The sequence below is a fragment of the Cyanistes caeruleus genome, chromosome 17, assembly GCF_971803275.1.
Source record: "Cyanistes caeruleus chromosome 17, bCyaCae1.hap1.1, whole genome shotgun sequence".
Lineage (NCBI taxonomy): Eukaryota > Metazoa > Chordata > Aves > Passeriformes > Paridae > Cyanistes > Cyanistes caeruleus.
Window position 1 is genome coordinate 3064400 of NC_141717.1, and position 20445 is coordinate 3084844.

A 20445-nucleotide genomic window follows, 5' to 3' on the forward strand; every position below is an offset into this window, starting at 1 on the left:
CAGTGTGTCTCTGCTTGGGGGCAAGGGGGGACATGTGCCCTGCCCTTTTTCCGACCTTTCCCTTGCTGGTGGTGAGTTGGCTGCAGAGTGGGAGTAAGGAAATAAACGGGAATCCTGTGGGACTGTCCAAACCTCCTCGCACGCCGCTGTAACACGAGGTCTTTAGCTGACCAGTGTACAGGACTGGTTGGTGCCAGGGGGTGAGGACTCCACTGCAGCCCTGCCCAGGCTGGGGCAGTTTTTAAGGCTAGAGATGTCCTGTCCTGTCCCGGCAAAGGCTTCACATGCTTGGCTTTTCATCTTCATCACTGAAGCAGTGTCTGGAGGAAGTTTCCTGCCCTGGGTTGCATCTGCAGAATGTCATCAGCCTTTCAAACGACGAGCACTTGCTTTCCTGCCCTGAGAAGCTGAGGCTGTGCCATGGGGCCGTTAGCTCCAAGGAGTGTCCTCTCTGGTGCAATGTCCTAGGACCCAAGTCTGAGTCCTGTTGGAGGGAGCTCCCTGGGGATGGGGGCAGGACCATGGTGGGGTAGGGAGGTGACAGATGTGTATTGTGCAACTTTGGGGTTCAGGGTTGGTTGTTGGTTATTTTTCCTGAAGCCTTGACTGGAATAAAAAGTTGCAATGCTGTAGCTGGGGCAAGCTAAAAGCACGTCATTGTGAAAATGGGGAGGCTGGGGTGGGGGTTAAGGGGGAGAAAGGGAGTGCAGTCCCTGAGAAACACCTGCCCTAGCACCAGACTGTCCCTCTTATTTCCCCTGGGGTTTCCATCTGGGGAGGTTCATTGCCCCACTCAGAGGACACAGCCAGGTGCAACACAACACAACCCACGTTGAGGGGGTTCCTGGTAGAAGACCCAGCTGCTATTCCTCCCATTCTTGGTATCTGTGTACCCCCACCCTCATCCTCAGCGCCCCTACAGGCAGATACGCTGTGAATTTTGAGCAGGAGAGAAGAAAAGATGCACACGAGTTCAGGGTCTGTTATTTATTTACATAAAAACACTGACTAGTGCCACAGTTCCACCCCTGAGCAAACAGCAGCAGCCTGTGCAGGCCAGGCTGTGTTTGCAGACCTGTGTTCTGAGAGACGCCCCCCAACTTCGCTCTGGGAGCTGCAGGGGCAGAGGAGGGAGGAGCAGCCCCGAGAGGCTGAACTTGGCTCCCAGCTCCTCTTGCCCCTGCTGTGCGAGTGCTGCTGGCAGCTCCTGTCGCTGCCTGCTTGCCCCTTCCTTCTGCCCCACAGAAGCTAAAAATACCCCCTACACCACATGCAAGGAGAACCCTACAGACCCTGCCGGGCCCAGGACGGCTCCGGAGCTGCGGCCTGGGAACAAACTCCTCTACTCTACGTGCCGGGCAGCCAGGACATGCCGGGTGCGGTTTTGGCTCTCAGGTTGCCAGGGGGGCGAGGGCTGCTCGGGGCTGTCCCCGCCCCAGAGCCGCGGCGGGGCCGGGAGGAGGCGCATGCAGCTGGAGTGGCCGCCGGGCAGGACGGAGGTGCTGATAAGGGGGCAGTGCTGCTGCCGAGCCCCTCTCCGTGCTCAGAGGCAGCTCTGCCTCCGCTCGGGAAGGGGCTTTGCCACGGGGCTGGAGGGGGCTGTGAACCACACGGAAACCTGGTGTGTGGACACTGCCCTGTCTCCTTGTCACTGAGCCCCTTCCTGAAAGTGCCACAAAGGCTGTGCTGCATCCCCTGAGGGCACCGTGGGCTGCTTGGGGCCCCTCCTGGGCTCCCATCCCAGCACATCCCTGCAGCCAGGCACCCCCTGCACTGTGGGACTGGGGTGGGCACCTCCAGCAGCTGCTGCTCTTCCCAGGGTTGCTCCAGGTGAGAAGGGCCTCGCTCACACCCTGGAGCGTAATGGGGTGCAGAGCGCTGCCTCCCACTCCTGTGCACTGCAGGGCAGCCCCCACACAGCGTCTAGACCTGGGCCCACCTCCCCTGTGCACCAGTGTCACCAATCCAACTATTCCAAGTGAGGAGCAGAGCTGGGGGCAGGTGGTGGCAGCTCTGCGCGGGAGGGAGCCGGGGATAACACATACACACCACCGGCGGGGGAAGCGAGGGGTGATGCACACGCGGAGACGGACGGCAGCGGGACAGGGCCGGCGGCACTCCAGTGGCTCCCGGGCGCCGTTAGCACATGCGCTTGTACGTGTAGATGTAGGCCTTGCAGTTGGGACACGTGTGTGTCACGTCCTTGAAGTCATCGAACAGGCAGGGGATCAGGCAGCAGCAGAGATCACACCTGGAGCACAGGAGAGGCAGAGATGCTGAGCTGGGGGAGCCCCTGGCCCTGGGGTTCGCTCCAGGCCACGGGCAAGAGGTGTGAGTGGGGCTGTCACCCCAGGAACCCCTCTGCTGCTGCAGTGCCACCTCTGTGCCAAGGTCCCCACCATGCCCAACAGCTCAGCCAAGGTCACCAGCACTGGGGCTACCCAGGACCAGGCTGAGCAGCCAACATGAGGCCCCAGCTCTACTTGCAGCACATACCCCACAAAGCAGCAGAAGAAGCCAAGAAGGAAGCTCATGAGCCCAATCTCATAGGAGATCTTGGTGGTGATGGCTTGCTGGCAGTGGGGACACACGGTCTGCACCGGGGCACCCTGGAAGATCTCTCCCTGCAGCACTGTGACTGTGGTGGCAGCTCCCGGTGGGACGAGCACTGTGGCCGTGTGGCCACCAGGAGAGGGGTAGGGGCCTGGGGCAGGGTAGTAGCCCATGGGGGGGTGAGGGCCTGGGGGTGGGTAGTATCCTGCTGTAAATGGGAAACACAAACAAGTGAGCACCTTCATACATGGCAGGAGAGGCCAGATCCTTATTGGGGAGGCCCCCACCCTGCTGGAACACCACCCTTGGATTACAGACTCGGGGCCAGCCCTGCTACAGGCACTGTGCCCTCCAACCCATCCCAGTGAACCTCACTGCAAGCTCCAAATGGCAGCCCCAACCCCCCTTGTGTCCCTCCCACTCCCCAGGGCACCAGGAAACACGTGCTGCTGCTGATCCCCAACCCCTTGCAGGACTCACCTGGTGGCACATAGGGCCCAGAGCCATCCGTGGGCATGTGGGGCGGCACAAACCCCGGCTGCGAGGGGGGCTCATATGGGGGGGGTCCGAACTCAGGAGGGGGGATGGGAACCCCCTGGGGCTGTCCCACCACAGGGGTGACACCCTCTGAAAGGAAACACAGTCAGCAGCCAAGGAGGCAGGAGAACAGAGAGGAAGACAGCGTCCTGGCTGTGGGGTGTCAACCCCAACAGGGAAGGGAGACAAGAGGTGGGGAGCAAGCACCCCCTTAAGCTGCATCCTCTGAGCCCCAAGAAACCCAAATTCACCCCACAGTAGGAAGCAGTGTCAAGCTTTGAGATGGGAGTGCTTCCCATTTTGTCATTGCCCCTAGGACCCCTCATACATCCCCCAAGGGTGCCACGGGGACAGATGGAACCAGGCACAGCACCTGTGAGACCAGCCCACAGCCAGGGCAGTCCCAGGGAAACCACACTTCCTTGGGTCCTGTCTGCTTGGCAATGTCCCCCCAAGCAGCTGGGACACCCCCAGTACCTGGTGCCGAGGGTGGGCCGTGCTTCTCTTCTATCAGCGGTGCCGAGGGGCCCCCCGGGTAGGGTGGGGGTGGATCGTTGGACATGGCTCCAGGCAGCCCTGCAGGAACAGAAGCCTTCAGGTGACACCAGCCTTTGGTGCACATGTTGCTGGCATGGTGCTTGGGGACAGAGGTGACAGGTAACAGAGGAGGCCAGGGCTGGTGCCACCACTGCACCAAGCCTCAGCTTCCCCCCAGGCAGAACCAGGGGTATGAATGTCCCAAAGCTGGACAGGCTCTGACTCCAAGGTGTAAAATCTTCCTGCCAGCTCCATGGGGCTTCCCTGTAAAGCCCACCTGGTGCACAGCAGCTCATCAGGGCAGTGCTGGGCTGGAACATGCAGAGCCTTGGCTGCATTGTTGGGATACCAAAGGTGGGGAAGAGCTGCCCACAGCCCCCACTCCACCCCCAGTGACACAATGCTGTGCCCTGAGGGCGGGCACAAACTGCAGGACAGAGGGTGCAAACTCACAGAGCATTTCTAAATAAATGTTTAAATAAACCCAGTGAGTTAAGACCATATTTAACAGCTGGAGCTGTTATTTTACATGGGGTAGAATTTACCTGTCCTCTTCCCTGCAGCAACAGCTCAGAGGCCTTGACAGCTGAGAGCAGCAACTGCTTGGAGCAGTGCAGTTTGGAAGGTGGCTTCTTCCACTGAATCTGTGTAAAAGGAGACAGCAAGTGAATTACAGAGGTGGAGGAGCCACAGCTGCCACTTCTCTTCCCTGGGCAGGAGCCTCCCCATGTGCCCCCTCAAAGGCAGGCATGAGGCTCTGTGTCCTTGGCATGTGGCAAAGCCCCACAGACGTGCTCTGAGATCCAAGGGAGTACAGTATCAAGAAACCTGATTACCCCCTGGCTCAGTTATCCTGGTGGGATGTGACTAAATCAGAAAATACAAGTGAGAGGTTGGTCACTGAGTGCTTGGGACAGGGTGACATTGCTGTCAGAGCCCAGGGAGCAGCACTGGGAGCTCCATCCTTCACCCCAGCAAGCCAGGAGCAAATGACCCTGCTTGTCCCACTGCTGGCACCAGTGCCACGTGCTGGGCAGCCAGCCCAGAGCACGCCAACCTCCCCAGCACAGCACAGGCACCAGGCCAGGCAGCAGTGCTGCCCCAGCCCTGCATTGCAGGTGTGCCCACAGAAGTGTCTGTGGGGCTCAGCCACCTCCACCTGCAGCTGCTGGGTCAAGCAGAGCCAAAGACTTGGAAGCAAGGCAGGAAGATCCATCCCTCCCTCACCTGCATGGCTTTGCTTTGTTCTACTCCTTTTTTCCTAGTTCCTGCTCCCTGCCACCGAGCAGCCTCCTGCAAGGTATCAGGAAATTTAATCAGTCCCTAGAGGAGCACCATCACCTGTTGCTGCACACAGAGGAGCACACTGATTCCCCAGGAGCTGAGCAGATTCCTGACAGGCACAGGGTCTGCCCCAGGATGTCCATATTTCCTGACTAGGAAATTTCTCCCCCAAGGTTTGAAGTGGTGTTGCAGCCACACAGCTTCAAAGAGTAACACTGGGGCAGCTGGGGGTCATCTTCCTCCTGCTTCTCACTCCAGTTTCTTCCTTAAGAGCCCAGGGAAGCAGAGTTGCCATGGCACAGAGCATTTCCAGGCACACTGCAGAGCCTGCCTTCTCCTTCAGTGACCTACAAAGCTACAAACTGGGCCGTGCTCCTTTTAGCTCACTGGAGATGTGAAGAAAAGAAGGATTTATTCTTCTCAAAGTAGCCAATGCTGCACATCCAGGAGCCTCAGTCCTTCCTGTCCCTATGCCTGCAGGGGTTCTGGATGATCCCAGTCCAACCACAGCATCCCAGAGTCCTTACCTGGGGACAACAGCCTCCCAAGGAGCTTTCCTTGCCCTGACAGGCCAATTGTGCCCACAGCTTTTCTAACACAATAGATCTCCTCCCATTCCTGCTCAGATGCTGTTTTCCCATAATAATCTTTCAACACTCCCCAGCCTCACTCCCCCCATCATCAAAGCAGCTGGCAAGAAAATGCAGGAGAGGAGGAGTCCTCCAGCAGCCATTCCACCAACACCCAGCAGATGAAGCAACAGCCCCAGGGTGAGCCAGCCATCAATGCTGCCACCCTGCCCACGAGGAACAGCAGCCACGAGGTGACAGCCGTGGGTCCAGAGCCACACGGGCACTGGGATGAAGGAAGCTGTGGGATGCAGGGCACTTCTGCTCCTACTTGGCAGGCTCACTTGCTCCTAATGCAATATTCTGCTTATTAAGAGAGATCTGTAAAGAGCAAGATGTTGGCTGTGTGCCCTTCCCAGGAGGAAAAGAAAGCCTGTTGCTTTTAAGCCTCTCAGAAGCTGTTTCTCTCCTGTGCTTTCTTTCATCTTAATGTGAACAGCACAAAACCAGGTCCATTTCTGACAGAGAGTTCCGTGGGAAACCAGAGGGCACTCGGCTTCCCCTTGGCACTGGGCAGGAGCATCCCTCAGCACCCTGGCACTGACAGCCCCGCAGTATTCCAAAATTACCAGGTTTAAGTTCAAGATCTGATGGAATCACCAATGTCTTGTGTAGGTCCATTGGAGCAAGGACACACTGCAAGATCCTACGACCCTCAAAAGGAGTTGAAGGATGTAGAAGTAGAAAAAGTAGAAGGATGGAGTGAGGAGATGCTATTTCCAGCTACATATGCAGAAGAGCTCTTCTCAACTGGAAGAATAGTGGTTTTCTTTGTAAATTAACTACAGAGGATAAAGCCACTATGGAATCAGAATCATCACAAGCACTGCTTCAGTTAAGCACAGAAGACAGGCAAAGGACCCCCCTGCCCCCAGAGAATTGATATTTGCTAAAGAAAAATTAATAAGAAAATATTCCCATTAACCTGCTGGGGCACAGCAGTGTGACAGACACAACCAGGACAGCACAGCTCCATCACAGCCTCCAAGCAGAAAGGGCTTGGTCCACCCTGGCTGTGGCCTCAGTCCTGTGTCCTCCCCTGGCTCTGTGCTCCCTGATCTCATTCCAGACAGCTTTTAGGTGGGAAGATGGCAACAGGTTTCGAGGTGCCCTGTTCAGCTCAGAGGTGTAACTCAGCCTCAAGAGGTTTGTCTGAGGCTTCTTACACAGCGAGCACAGCCAAAGTGCCGTGGGGCAGCACACAGCCCTGCCTGTGGAAACACAATCCTTTCTGATCCACCTCCTTCCTGTGCTCAGCAGCTCCCAATCCAGTTAATGAGGGATTGTAGAATTCTAGAATGGTTTTGTTTAAAAGGACCTTAAAGCCCATCTCATTACAACACCCTGCCATGGACAGGGACACCTTTCGCTATCCCAGACTGCTCCAAGCTCTGTCCAAGCTGGCCTTGGACACTTCCAGGGATCCAGGGGCAGCCACAGCTTCTCTGGGCACCCTGTGCCAGGGCCTGACCACCCTCACAGAGAAGAATTTCTTCCCAATTCCCAATCTAGCACTGCCCTCTGGCAGGGTGAAGCCACTTCCCCTTGTCCTGGCACTCCAGGCCCTTGTCCAGAGGGCATTGATCAATACCCCAAAGCCCCTAGTTCCCATTACTGACATGTTCAAAACTGATACAAAGCAGCTTCCAGCAGTGATGAGAGGAGCTGATGTGTCAGGGTCCAGTGTCCCATGCTGGCTGGATTTCTCTCTGTTACATCACTGCAGAAACAGTTTGGGATTCAGACATGGCAAGAGAAAAGGTCTGCACATCCCACCTGCTTTCCAAACAGGTAAGGTGGGCACCACTCATCAAAAACAACTGGTGTGCAGTGAGACCAGGGAATATCGTGCCACCGGGATAGGTCCTAACACCATAAAATAGATGATGCCACAAAGAGAACGGACACAGATAACTCAGATTTGGTCTGCCAATGCCGTTCTTCCCCAGCAGCAGCTGTTTGTGCTTCAAGCTGCTTCCTCCCGGATGAAATCTCCACGGGTGAGACAAACCTGGCAAGGGCAGAGCAGATGCTGGCAGGTCCAACTCACGTGTGAGCCCTGATGGTGCAGCGCTGGCCCCAGCAGCTCTGAGTCAGCCTCACAGCACCACTGAGATCCATCCCACAGGCTGAAACAGCCTGTGCTGTCCCTGCTCCTGCTGCAATTATAACTGAGATGCACAGCAATTCAGCTTTGTTTCCTCCATGAGAGCAGTGTGTCCAGCCACCAAGACAGGAAGCAGCATTTGTCCATGCTCAACCACATTCAGTGACGTTGACACTTCGAAAACTGCTGCTACACATTTCTGGAGCTCTTCTTCCATAAAAAAAAAACCTTCTGATATTTGAAAAATGAAAAAAAACTCACACTAAAATTCAGTGAATAAATAAGAGAAAATATACGAGCACTTTCAGCTTCACTGCACATCAAAGAGATGCAGATTCCAGCTTCCAGGCTTTTGGAAACACAGTTTTAAAAGCCAAGAGCCCTGAAGACACTGGGCCCTCACTGAACCCAGCACCCTTCCTTTAGAAATAGGAACAGCACTGTGGCCAACACCATCCCAGTTTTCCTGGCTCCAGGAAAGATACCTGTGTGCCACAGTTTACATGCTCCAGAAACTGGGAACTACTGAGACTAGGAAGGCACAAAGGCAAATCAGATGCTGGCAAAATCTCATTTGAGCCAAAGTCTGCTACTCTTCAAAAGGAGCTTTAGGGGCATCAAAGAGGGAGAACCGAGCAGGGTGTGCTGAGGGGGACACAGCCATACCCTGACTGTGGCAATCCCAATCCCAATTGCCCTCCTCCACAGCAGCATTACTGAACACCTCCAAATCCAGCATGGAGCTGCATGTTCCCGGTGCTACACCTGTGCCCAGGGCTCCCAGGGCTTTGCCCTCTGCCCAGGCTGTGCCCAGGGCTCCCAGGGTTTTGCCCTCTGCCCAGGCTGTGCCCAGAGCTCCCAGGGCTTTGCCCTCTCATGTGCATGCCCGCTTGCACAGTTTGCAGGGATGTGGCTCAGCTCCCACCACGCGCAATCCCACCCGACAGCTCTTACCTCCAAAGGAAAGACAGTATAAATCTCTGCTGAACAAGCAGTATCAGTGGTTATTTCTGCCTGGTTTTTATGCAGAACAACACAAAGATGTTTTCCCTGCAAACGAGCTGAAGCTCCCCCTCAGCTTTGCCTCTTCCCATGCGCATTTGCTGCCCCCAGCCTGCACACCACCTCCCCGGAACCAGGAGGGGAGGAATAAACAGCACAGAGTGCTTCAGCCTCCCTCAGAGAGAAGGATGTCCTGGCAATCCTTGACCATGTACCCGCTCCTTTACCCGCTGTTAACCTTGGCAGCACCTCCTCAACTCCTCATCCTGGTCCTGGACAAGGCAGCAAGAGGGCGCATGCCTGCAACGCTCTGCAAGGCGCCGATGGAAACGGAAACCCAAGTGAAGGACTGAAGGAAAGGTCTGTTCTTTTTCTGAGCAACTCAGCTGTGCTTTCTCAAGTTCAAGTCACTGCCAGGGAGCACAAACCTACGGTTCAGGAACAGCCAGGCTGCTCCCAGAACAGCAGATTTCTTCCACACTTCTGCACTAAGATTTCAGCTGCAGAAAACTGCTTCTTCCAGGAGGGTCAGGCTGTTCCTTCAGTGCAGGCACAGAGAGCTCAGCTGGCAAGGCAGGCCAGCAGCTCTCCTTTAAAACAAAGGAATGCTGGAGGAGGTTTTCCATCATTTGAACCAGGTATGTCAGACAGCAAAAGCTCCCTGCTCTGCTCTCCAGTATGTGAATCTCCAGAGGAGCTTCCCCATCACAGTCATTTACCTGGGGACCTTGGACATATCGTTTGGCCTTCTCTGTGCCACCATCACCCAGCAGACAAATCACCTCAGAGTGGGATCCTCGCTGGCAGCCAGGTGCTGTATCCAAAGCAAGATTTCTCAGGGCATTAAATCCAAAGCAAAATCAGATAATCTCCACAGCGCAGCCCTGGCTCAGCTGTCCTTGGCCAGAGATTCAAATTACCACTTCCAGCAGCTCCTCTGCATGGATATCAGGAAAACCAGACACAAAATCCACCCTGCTTAAGGAGGCTTTATCTGCAACATCCACAAAGGGTTACGTGTGGGAGGAGCTCCTGCAGGACCTGCTGCTGCCTCTGGGATTCTCTCCAGTGCTATTCGCCTCCGGATGGGCTGACCTGGCTCTTCACACTGGGGCTGCAGAAACAGCCTTGCCAGGACCTGCTTAACCTGAATATTTAAAGAAAAACCAGCCAAAATGGAAAGAACAAACTGGGGTAGCTCGTTCTCTCTGCTGTTGGCACCCAAGATGTGGCTGTGGGAAGCATCATGTGCTGGCAGAGCTCACGGTGACATCCAGGAGCCAGGAGGGGCTGCAGGGAGGAGAGGTCACAACCCCACACTTCAAAACTGGACCCCAGCCCCTCCATGTGTCAGGACACTGGGGAAAGTTGAGGTGCACACAGAGCACTCTGCACCACCAGGGCAACTGAATTTGGCCCCCAAAAGCCAGTTTTCTGAACAGGGAGTAAGTAAGGAGCACACTGCAGTCAGACTGCCCCACAGGGTGCCACTGGCCCTGGAAAACCCACTCTCCCCCTCAGGAGGTGCTCACTGTTCATACCCTTCCATCAGATGTCCTGGCTGCACAGAAGACAGGCTGCAAAACACCAGGTGTGCTCATGGATGTGATTAAAATAACGTTAAAGCTGAGCTCCTCTGCATCCTACCAATGTGCTCCAGAGAGATGAGAAAAGGAAGGTGCTGCAAGCCAAATCCCAAAAGCAGAAAGCTTTTCCATGAGACTTTCACTGCAGTTCACAAAGAATCCAAGCTAACACTTGATAACATCCATGGGAAAGCATCCAGTGATAGCAGCAGCTGTTGCCTCCAGACTTCTGTATCTACTTAATTTTCCCCCTGAGAGGATACATCCTGCATTACATCATCCCTTTGATATCTGTTAATAATGGTGATAACACAACCTGCCAGAATCTCAAGCAACTAAACCCAACATCTACGCCAACACTGTGTTTTAACGTAGCATCAAACACAACTGTGCTACAAGAATAGCTGTTCATTTAAACAAGCAAACAAAAATACCTCAGCTCAAGAAGCTTAACAGCAAGCAGGAGCCTCAGGAGGTCGGGAGAAGCTCCACAGCTCTTAAGCACAGTCACAGATCCAAGCTCACCTCTGATGGCAGCCCAGAACAGAGGCTTAAGGATGAGTAAGGAAGGGATCAAAGGCAGAACTGTCAGTCTCTCCCACTCCCAAGCACTCATGGTTTTGGACACTGGGCAGCCTGGAGGTTCTCCATGGAGCACCCCAGGTCATTCCCAGTCACCAAGTACTTCTCTTCAGTTAACTACACAAAAAAATCTCCTGCTGTCAGCATCTGCTGCCTCCCATTTGGGGGACATCAGCACAGAAAAGTTGAATATAGAATGAGTACCCACTATGTCTCACAGCAAAACCCAGAGTTTTATAGATTCCCCTTCTAACACCAAAATAAAAACACTTTATTTATTTAAGAACTCTCATTTCTCCCTCCTTCTATAGATTTTTTTGAGAGAAAGTCAAATAACACAGCTACATCATTGCTGAATCAAACTGAGTACATGTGTGACGTCCATTAAATGACACAGTGAGCTCCAAGGGAGGAGGAAATTAGAATCAGAGATGATCAGCACTTTTGCATTTCAGAATTAATCAGAGCCCAAGAGCGTATTCAGAATTCCCTTGCAGATTTTGCAACACAATGAAATAATTCTGAATACATTGCTGGTGATTCCAGATCCATTTTCAAGTGCTGCACAAAACATATGCCACGGCACTGATGTTTGCTTACCCGAGGAGAGCACCAGCTCGCTGTAGGACTGGCTCCAGTCTCCAGCATTAGCATTTCCCATGCTCACAGATCCCCCTGCCTCGGCGCCAGAGAAGCTGCTGACACTCAGATTTAACTGGTACAATGTCACCTTGCACTTTTTTTTGAGGACTAGTGCGAAGTGCTCCGTGTCACTCAATTTTATGTAAAGCCAAGGGTCACTCTTTGCAAAGGAATGGGTTTGGGGTTCAGCAGGATCTTGTGTGTAAGGTCTGAGATCTCTCCTGAGTTCCACTGCCAACAAGGAGGACCCACACTCATCCCAAGATGTGCACTGGAGGAACTTTTCCATGCTGAGGCCATTCGTGTTACCACAGTCACATTCTTGCTTCCACAGAATTTCCCAGTTCCAGACTGGGATCTCTCTTGGAGTTGCCCAGGGCCACCAGTATGGGGCTGGATTGTCCCGTGGCATTTGGACAGGAGGAGGGTACCTGGCAGTGCCCTGCTCCCAAGCCAAACTCGTTTGGGCTGCACAAAGATGGATGATGATGTCCCAGAGGGGAAAACCCTTGGATTAATCAACAGCCACTGAGTGTGCCCAGTGCTGGGCACCCCTGAGTTACACACAGCTCCTGCCATCCCCAATTCTTCCACCACTTCCCATCAGACCTGGCTAGTCCACATTGACTTCCAGGTCCAGTGAAGTCATTTTCACTCCAGCCATGACTGTGGTTTCAATTTGCAGCACCAGCTCCTGCCGACTCCTTCACAACCCTTTCCCCAAAGCTCCTACTAAAAACCTAGGACAGAGCTGGACTCCACACAGCCCTAACACGCAGAACACCCTCCCCAGGTCCCTGCTCTGGGCTCTTCCAAACTCTTCCTCTGTCACAACACCTCACTGCTTTGCTGCTCCACGAAAAGCATCACTGGGCAGAGGGTTTGGAACAGTCTCGAGGCCGGGTCACTGCTCCCACAGCAGAGGATGGGACAGGGAAGATTCGAGCCCATAATAGCAGGATGCCCTCAGGGCAGGTAAATAGCTCAGCTGCTCAAATCCTCTCCTGAGCCTGAGGGAGATGGAGCAGCTGCCACAGTTACGACACTAAACCGGCTGGGAACTGTTTTCTCTCACATCAGAGCAGCCCAGCAGGCAGCTCCAAAGTGAGCTCCCACCACGCTAAACCATCCTGAATCATGGCAAGGAGAGTCTGAAAGGCTAAATTAACACCCCCTGTGGCAGCCACGAACTCTGGAGGAAACCTCCATTCCCAAAACACAAATATGCTCCGAAAGACATCTCTGTGGAAGACCTGCGACAAGCCCAGGGAAAGAGCTGATATTTAACACCGGTGGAATGGAGACTACGTGAAGGTTTTAGAGGAGCTGAGTGGTCCCAGCAGCGCAGGTGGGAAGGACAAGCTGAGGCTTCAGCACAGGCCCAGCCTCCTGTGAGCACTTCCTGATATAGCACAAAGCAGAATAAAGGCATTAAGTTAATTAGGAGACAAACCAAATATGCCTCTAAGAAAAGGGCAGCATGCACACGCCAGCAGCAGCTTTTTATCCAGTGCTCAGCTGAAAACACAAGCCCAGAAGAGTGGGCAGCAGCCAAAATCCCATCCCCTCCTCTACTCCATATTCCAGGCTTTATCCTCCCTCCAACACAGGGATCCAGCACCACTTCTGCCACGAGCTGGATGCCTGGGACCCCTGAGGACCTCAAAAGCATCCCAGGTCAGAGTCACTGCAGCAGGGGTACAGCTTTGGCTCTAGTCCATGATTTCCTCCCAAAATGGAGCTGCACTGAATCCCATGGTTTCCTTTTCCTCCTTTAAAAGGGTACCCTGCTTCTCATTTGGAGAAATAATCAATAAAATCTAACAGGCTGCTTTTCATTCATCCCCAGCCAGAAATCTAATCTGCTGTTAACAGCACAGCCCTGAACACATCATTTATCTGCTGCGGGTACCAGCACGCACAGATTTTACAGCTGTGGAGAGTGGGGCTGCCTGCATCACAACGACTAATTTATTCTCAGAAAGGCTAATTTAATCTGGCAGTGAATGTTCTCAAAGCCTCCTCACACAGAGCAGCTTTTCTCTTGGTTGGCTTAACAACAATACAGCATATCCAAAAACGTGGAGGGATGCTAAGGAAGAACACTGCCCCTGTGTTTTGAGCCCTCTAGTCTGAGAAATTTCTCTTGGTAACCACAGGCTTTGAGAAAACATAGAGTCCCTCTGGTTTTTCAAAAAGCCAACTGTATTTTCAAGGCAAAATATACAACAGTTTAGGCTATTTCCCCCTCACATACAACTGTGTCTTGACAGAAAGAGCTGGGCTCTTAATAAAAATAAAACCCAGCAAAGGTTGTTTAGTATTAGACAACTCATTCACTTCCAACTGCAAATCAAGAGCAGCAGCCAGCACACCTGGCCTGGAGGTGCTCCCTGCCACAGCAGGTAACTTTCCCCAGCCCACACTACAGAGAAATAAACTCCAGAACAAATCCAAAAGCTTTTTGTTTAAAAAGGCTGGGTAACTGCACCATGAAGTATTTCAGAGAGAGCATCCTTCAGCTTCCCAGCCTCTGCCATCTGCAGGGAGGCAATAAACAAGCCATCAGAAAGGTTTTTTTCATTGTTTTTAAATTCTAGGTGGTATCTTCCCTTTACTTGTGACAGTACACACAAAGGCAGCGTGTACCCACAGCCTGGCTGAGCCACCTGATCCTCCATGGACGTGGCACCACGTGCTGGTCCTCACCTGGATCCACCTACCCCTTGCCCAGGAGATCACTGGAGAGCCAAGCACAGCTCCTTGGAGCCAGAGGGGCTGCAACAAGGCACATTTAAGCTTTACAATAGACAGAGATGTAGCAGTCTAACCCTCCCTGCTTGGGATTTTCACCACCATCCTGCTGGGAAAGAAAAGCTGCTGCTGTGCAAGTCTGGATCATGTCTGAGAGGGCTCCTTTGCTACAAGGGCAAAAACGTGCCCCAGATGACATCCAACAATTTAGGACAATTCAGTAATGTGGGAAAAAGGCAAAAATCAGAGGGAAGCAGAGAATTTACGCAGGCCACAGAAAAAATAGAGAAGAAAACAACACAACACTTCCCTTGTTCCTATCTGTCAGGAATTGCTGTCCCAAGAATAGCCTATTCAGAAACCAGGAAACTCAGAGAGCAGCAGGGAAGGGCTGAGTCATGGCCACTTGGAAAAAAAAGAAACAACCCACAACAAACCAACCCAAAAGGGAAGGAGAAAAAAACCTGGGACAGCAGCTGTTCTGGGTCTTGGAGATATGAACAAGTTAATCCAGAACATATTAGTCAATCTTCATTTTCAAAAGCTCTGCAAACAAATGGTACTGCCATAAAATGCAGCTGACCCTCCCTCTGCTTGTGGGAAGCAAATTGTTGTACCAGGAAAAGTTGCTGGTGCTTCCCAGCACCAGCCCCTGGCTACAGCACCTCAGGGCTGCCAGTGCAACTACTCCCAGTTTGTGCCCTGATTTTTGCTCCTTTGCAGCATTAGCATCCAAATATCCCGAAGATTTATAGGCTGGACAAGTGCTTTCGGTTTGGAAAAGCATGTCCATCTCAGGGATGCTATTAGCAGAGGCTGAGGAGCCATTTCTCTTCCCCACAGTGGAAGGGCACGAGGTAAAACATGACTTGGATGGGCTTCCCATGACTCTGTGAACAGATGAGCCAAAGCCAAGTGTTCCCATCTCACATCCAGCCTCAGCACTGCCTGTCTGGCCCCCAGCAAAAGTCTTCCCACATAACAATCTTTGCTCTGTGACCTAAATGAAATCAATTGTACAATAATTCTCCCCAGGACAGTAATCTTGTTCACTCACCCATCATCTGAGAGATTACACCTGCTCTCCAGCTGTGGGGCTTTGGGAGGAAGAGATTTCTGAGCAATAAGGGGCTTATCTTTCATTGATGATCCCTCACAAATCAGGGAAGGGGGTATCTGTCTTTTCAATCAAACAGCTATGCTTTGAAACAGATGTGGAAAAACACCTTTTAATTCATTTTATCTTGCCCTGTGAGGTAGTGTCACATGGAAGTTGCAAAGGTAGGAAGTGGGAAGCCCCTCAGAGCTGCTGCCTGTGGAGAGTGGGTTAAGACAAAGCCTGCTGTGCCCAGGCTGTGGCAGATCACCTGTGCTCAGGTGTAACTGCTCACCCCTTCCCAGCTCTGGGAAAACCACAAGCCCTTCATATGCTGACCCAACCTTGAGACTAACTCCAGAATGACAGCTCAAGGAAACTGTCCCAAAGCAAACAGCCTCTCATGGTTAAGATTGTGAGTAAAATCCCTCTTCTCTGCAACCACGCAATGCAAGGAGCAAATGAAGAGGAAACACAGCTACAGCATGGGCTGATGTGCATGCATCACAGTAAGGTGTGATGGATGGAATTTAGGATTGTCAGACAGAATGCAGGATGAACAATAAATGTGTAAGCTTAAAGTAGAATACTTTTTCCAAAACTGTTAATAGGGAGCCAGGCTGTCAGGGCAAGGTGGGGAAGATTTTCCTTCTAAATGCAGAGACTGGCTATTAAAGAAGGTTCAGGAACACACACAGGAAAGACAGTTTGGGGCAGTGGGACCCCCACCTCAGCACAAATGCTTTACCCTAAAATCTATAGGAGAACTGGGTAATATTCCATTTTCCTATGTATAAAGGAGGCAAAGGAAAGAAGTATCACCAATGCACAGTAACCATACTAATTACAGTAACAATTAAATATATTACTTATTTTGCACAGAAAGCCCCAGCTCAGCTCTTCATTCTCTGATGATCTCAGGTTCCATCGTGCCAAGTGGTACAAAGTCAAACATCGCACTGCCAGCAGTTGCTCTGCACAGTTCCTAAGATGTTAATCACATTGCCACCTTTTGGGGCTATTTATTTTATTTTCTTACCCTAATTGCAGGCCTGCTAAGAGAGCCCAGATTAAAGGCAGCTGCACTGAAGTGCCTCACGTGGAGATGTGCAGCATGGAGCACTTTACTCCTGCCTCCATCCTCCACCCAGATCGATGACCAGAACAGGGCTGCTCTCAAACAGCTGTTTCTCACAACCACAAATACACAAATTTAAGAGTGCAGCCACAAGGCAGCTCAGAACAAATGGGCTCAAAACAAAACTCTAACAGCAGCCAAGAGTCTCCCTGAGCGTTTCACGCCGGAAATAAAATCCAAACTGCCCCTGCCTCAGAGACTTTATTCTGGTGAGAAAATGGATCGTGGTTTCCTATGGCAGCTGCTCCAATTGCATTCCCTTTGATCAGAGGAGGAGACAGGTCCTATGCAGAGCATGTAAAGATCTGACACTGCTCATGAAAGTGGCACTGCTTCTCTCCAGCTGCAAGATGGATACCCAGTGCTGTTTGGGAACAGCAGGAAAACAGCAAGAAGTTGCTCATCGTGTTTTTTGAAGGAAAAAGTGTACACAGACCTCTGTGTTTGCACACTTGTGTGCTCAGGTGCCTTGCTCTGAAACCTTCATGAGAGCTGACTGGCTCCAGGCCAGAGTCCTTTGCCTGCATAAGGGTTGCAAAACCAGGTCCTGGAAGCAAAACCAACCAAAAACCTCCACTGTCCTGCAGAACTATTCAAGTTCCCACTACAAACCATTACTGCTCTTGTATCAGGGAAAAGGGAAGAGTAGTGCACAATTAAGTCCTTTTAAGACATCACTGACTGCTGCTAAGAGCCACCAGCCATATCAGCATCTATTTGCTGTTTCCCAACTCTTCTGCCTACCGTGTTCAGCAGCTTTGCACAGCCCACTCTGGGAGAACACCTTCTGAGAAGCTGGCACACCTGTCTAGAAGCTCAGATATATTCAGTCCTGCTGCCTTTGTCATTATTTTACTCTCCATATTATGGAAATGCTATTTATTGCCTCTCTGGCTCACCTGGCAGCCAGCAGCCTTTCCTGGAAAGGTACAGGAGAACTGTCACATGGTAAAGAGCCCTGCTAATAGAAGCAGGAGTGAAGCCCCACTGCAGACCCACCAAAACCCACTATTTAAAAAAATTTAGTTTCTTTCAAGCCAGGATATTCTCTCTGGGTTAAAGCAATCATAAGAAATCAAATGTAGGGCTTTACCATGTACCACAAACAGACATAGAACACTGAAATTCATACTTCTCTTTACCCACAAGCAGAAAACTAGTCTTGGATCTTGATACTAACAAGTATGTGTATTTCCTTCCAAAACCACTCAGCCTCATACTGGAAGATCAACAACATCCTTTAAACACATGCACTTATCTGCTAAATTTACATTTGAAAAGGAAAAAATATATTCTTTTACATAATAAAATTACTTTCATCCTTTCTTTGGCTGTGTTAGTAAGACTGGCAACAGCAACACTTCTGCAGGTGTCAACACCATGACAAGGACCCAAACTCTCCCCAAAACACAGAGATGCTGTGGACAGGCTTTAGTCTGGGTCCTGCCTGAACACCCCTCAGCTACAGGAGCGCCTTAGCTGTGCTCCCAGGACATGTTTGCCACCTGTGCTTCATCCAGAAGGAAAGGAGTGCCCATTGTGGCTTCCCAGGCACAGAAAGAGCTGATTTGGAAGTGACCTTCAAAAACATAAACCAACACCAGGTGTTGAGGGAGACATTCTGCACCCCTTTGTAACTGCAGCTGAGACAGAGCAGAACAGGAACACAGAGAAGTGAGTTTCAGAACCAAATCTGAGGTGCAAGACCTGTTGAGGGAACACAAGAAGCTCAGCATGGTCTTTGGCCTTATTAGAAAAGGTTCTGAAATCAGAGAAGCTCCCTCACTGTTACCTGTCCCTGCCACACCTGTGGCAGGATGTTGTGCTACTTGGTAGGAACACACACATCCCCATTCCCAGCCCCAACGTGAATCAGCCCTGAGTGCAGCTCCACCACCCCTGTAAGAGCAGCTGGGCAGGACTGACCACGTTTGGGGCATTGCTCGGGGACATTTGGGGACACAGCCCCATCCCCCTGCCCTCATTACAGCCATGAAGTCACTGCCTTCCTACCTCCAAGCCAGAATTAGCTCCTCACATAACACCTAAGGAGAACAGAGCAGGAACATCGCTAAACACTTCCGGGGATTTCCTGGGGCACTGGGATGTCACCAAAGCTTTGAGGCAGAGAAGCCTGTGGGAGAGGGAAGTTTTCAGCCTGTGCTTTCCACATGAGTTTGTTTAGTTCCTGAACATGAATGAATGACATACTGTGGTTATATACCATGCCATGTCTATGTAATACTCACTGTAATTTTTTCTGCTGCCTACTCTGGTCACACTCTGGAATCAGCAGGGCCCCTGCTGAAATTAAAGCTCCATTTTCAGTACTTTGGGTGAAGGGAACAAGCAGGAGGCTCTTGTGCATATTCCCAAAGTTTCTCAGAGTTCTACATACAGCCCAAACCCACTAGAATTATAATTTAAAACATTTCTACTTAAAATCATGGTGCCTGACCTCACCACCTGACCATTTAGGCTCAGCCTAGAATGTGACAACCACCAGACCCCTCCCCAGTTCTCACTGGTGCAAGGAGACCACCTCAGAGCAGCTTTTCCTTGGGCCAAGGGGCACAAACCTACACTTGCAAGGACCTGGAGAAATTTAACCTTGAGCATGGCTCATGTGGAGGATCCAGAGGACACTGGCATGGCAGTGTCCATCCCAGCCTGCATGTTCCCACTCCTCTACTCAGCTCTGGAGCTCTCCCCAGCCTCATTCCTCTTTCAGCAGCAATCACCACCCCCTGTGCTTTTCCTAAAGCAACCAAACGCTGCCTTAGAACTGCTACCCTCTGCCTCTCCAGTCCCCTTGGGAGTGACAACCCAGATCCCACCTTTTTAATGGTTAAAAACCCCACAACTCCCCACTAATGTTCATTCCTTGGTGTTTGTTGCTGTATATTCACTGAAGGAGCTCTCTTCATTTCACGCTGCCAATGTGACAATATCATCCTCACCATCATCATTTCTCTCCCAGCTTTTCAAGACATCTCAGCTTCTTTTGGCTCCTCTAAAATGGGCTCATCATCCCTGATCACTGGGCAAGCTCGTCTCTCCCGAGCAGGAGAGGATACACACGCATTCGTTCCTAGGCCTGTTTCCCTGCTCTCCCGGGATCTGTCGGGATCACATTTGCTCCTGTCTCAGCCGTGCCCTCCCTGCAGCCCCCGCCGTCCTCCCCGCCAGCTCATGACCTCGGCCGGGCAGCAGCGCTCGCCTTACACCGGCAAGTCTTTCCCCAAGTACACGACCTCGCTTTCCACACGATTAAATTTCAAGCCAGCCCTCCCGTCCCACCCCTTCCCGGCACTGCTGAGGGCGCAGAGCTGAAGCTTTTTAAGATTTTAGCAGTACCCTGCGACACTCTGTCAGAGCCAAAGGCCCGTCCGAGGCCAGGGCTGCCTCCCGCTGCTCTCCCGGCCCACGTTCCCATCCAGCCGCACCTCCCCGGCTCCGCAGAGAACGCAGCAGCCGCGGCCGAGCACCGAGCCCTTCCCTCGGCCTGCTTCCTCCTCCCAGAGTTAACCAGGGCTTGATTTCCATCCCTTTTCTTCCCAAGAGCGTAGTGCTGGGCTTCTCCTGCCTGTGTCCCCGTCTGCGCTCAGTGTCCCCCCAGTGCCGAGTGTCCTCCCGTGCTCGGTATTCCCCCTCCGGTTCTCAGCGTTCCCCCACTCCTGGTGTCCCCCGCGGTGCTCGGTGTCACCGCCGGTGCTCGGTGTCTCCCTCCGGTGCTCGGTGTCTCCCGCCGGTATGTCCAGCCGGCCCCGCTGCCGGGAGGCCGCCGCGGCCTGTCCGGGGCTGAGGGGGCTCGGCCGCCTTCCCGCCGCGTCCCCCGGCCCCGCAGCCCCCCGGCCCCGCAGCCGATCCCCACTGCCCACAGGCACCTACCGGCTCCCGGCGGCAGCTCCGGCACCTGGCGGCGGCGGGCGGGGCGGGCCGGACTGGGCGGGCGGTGCCGCGGCGGGGCGGGCCTGGGCCGCGCTGGGCCAGCCGGG

General features: G+C 52.5%; 1 protein-coding gene across 10 annotated transcripts; it reads right to left on the minus strand.

The window, feature by feature from the left end:
• Positions 1–972: 972 nt before the first annotated feature.
• Positions 973–20438, minus strand: CDIP1 (cell death inducing p53 target 1). Of its 10 annotated transcripts, XM_023936525.2 has the most exons (7): positions 18697–18751; positions 18461–18581; positions 4173–4271; positions 3568–3666; positions 3034–3180; positions 2497–2761; positions 973–2251 (listed from the first exon to the last, which is right to left on the minus strand). In XM_023936525.2, exons 4-7 carry the CDS (start codon positions 3650–3652, stop codon positions 2140–2142), a joined length of 609 nt encoding a protein of 202 aa, XP_023792293.1. In that variant the 5' UTR covers positions 3653–3666; positions 4173–4271; positions 18461–18581; positions 18697–18751; the 3' UTR covers positions 973–2139. The 10 variants fall into 10 exon arrangements, with proteins under 10 accessions (XP_023792293.1, XP_086710461.1, XP_023792288.1 ...); XM_086854335.1 differs by lacking the exons at positions 18461–18581; positions 18697–18751 and adding an exon at positions 20339–20438; XM_023936520.2 differs by lacking the exons at positions 18461–18581; positions 18697–18751 and adding an exon at positions 19894–20284.
• Between the last annotated feature and the right edge of the window lie 7 nt (positions 20439–20445).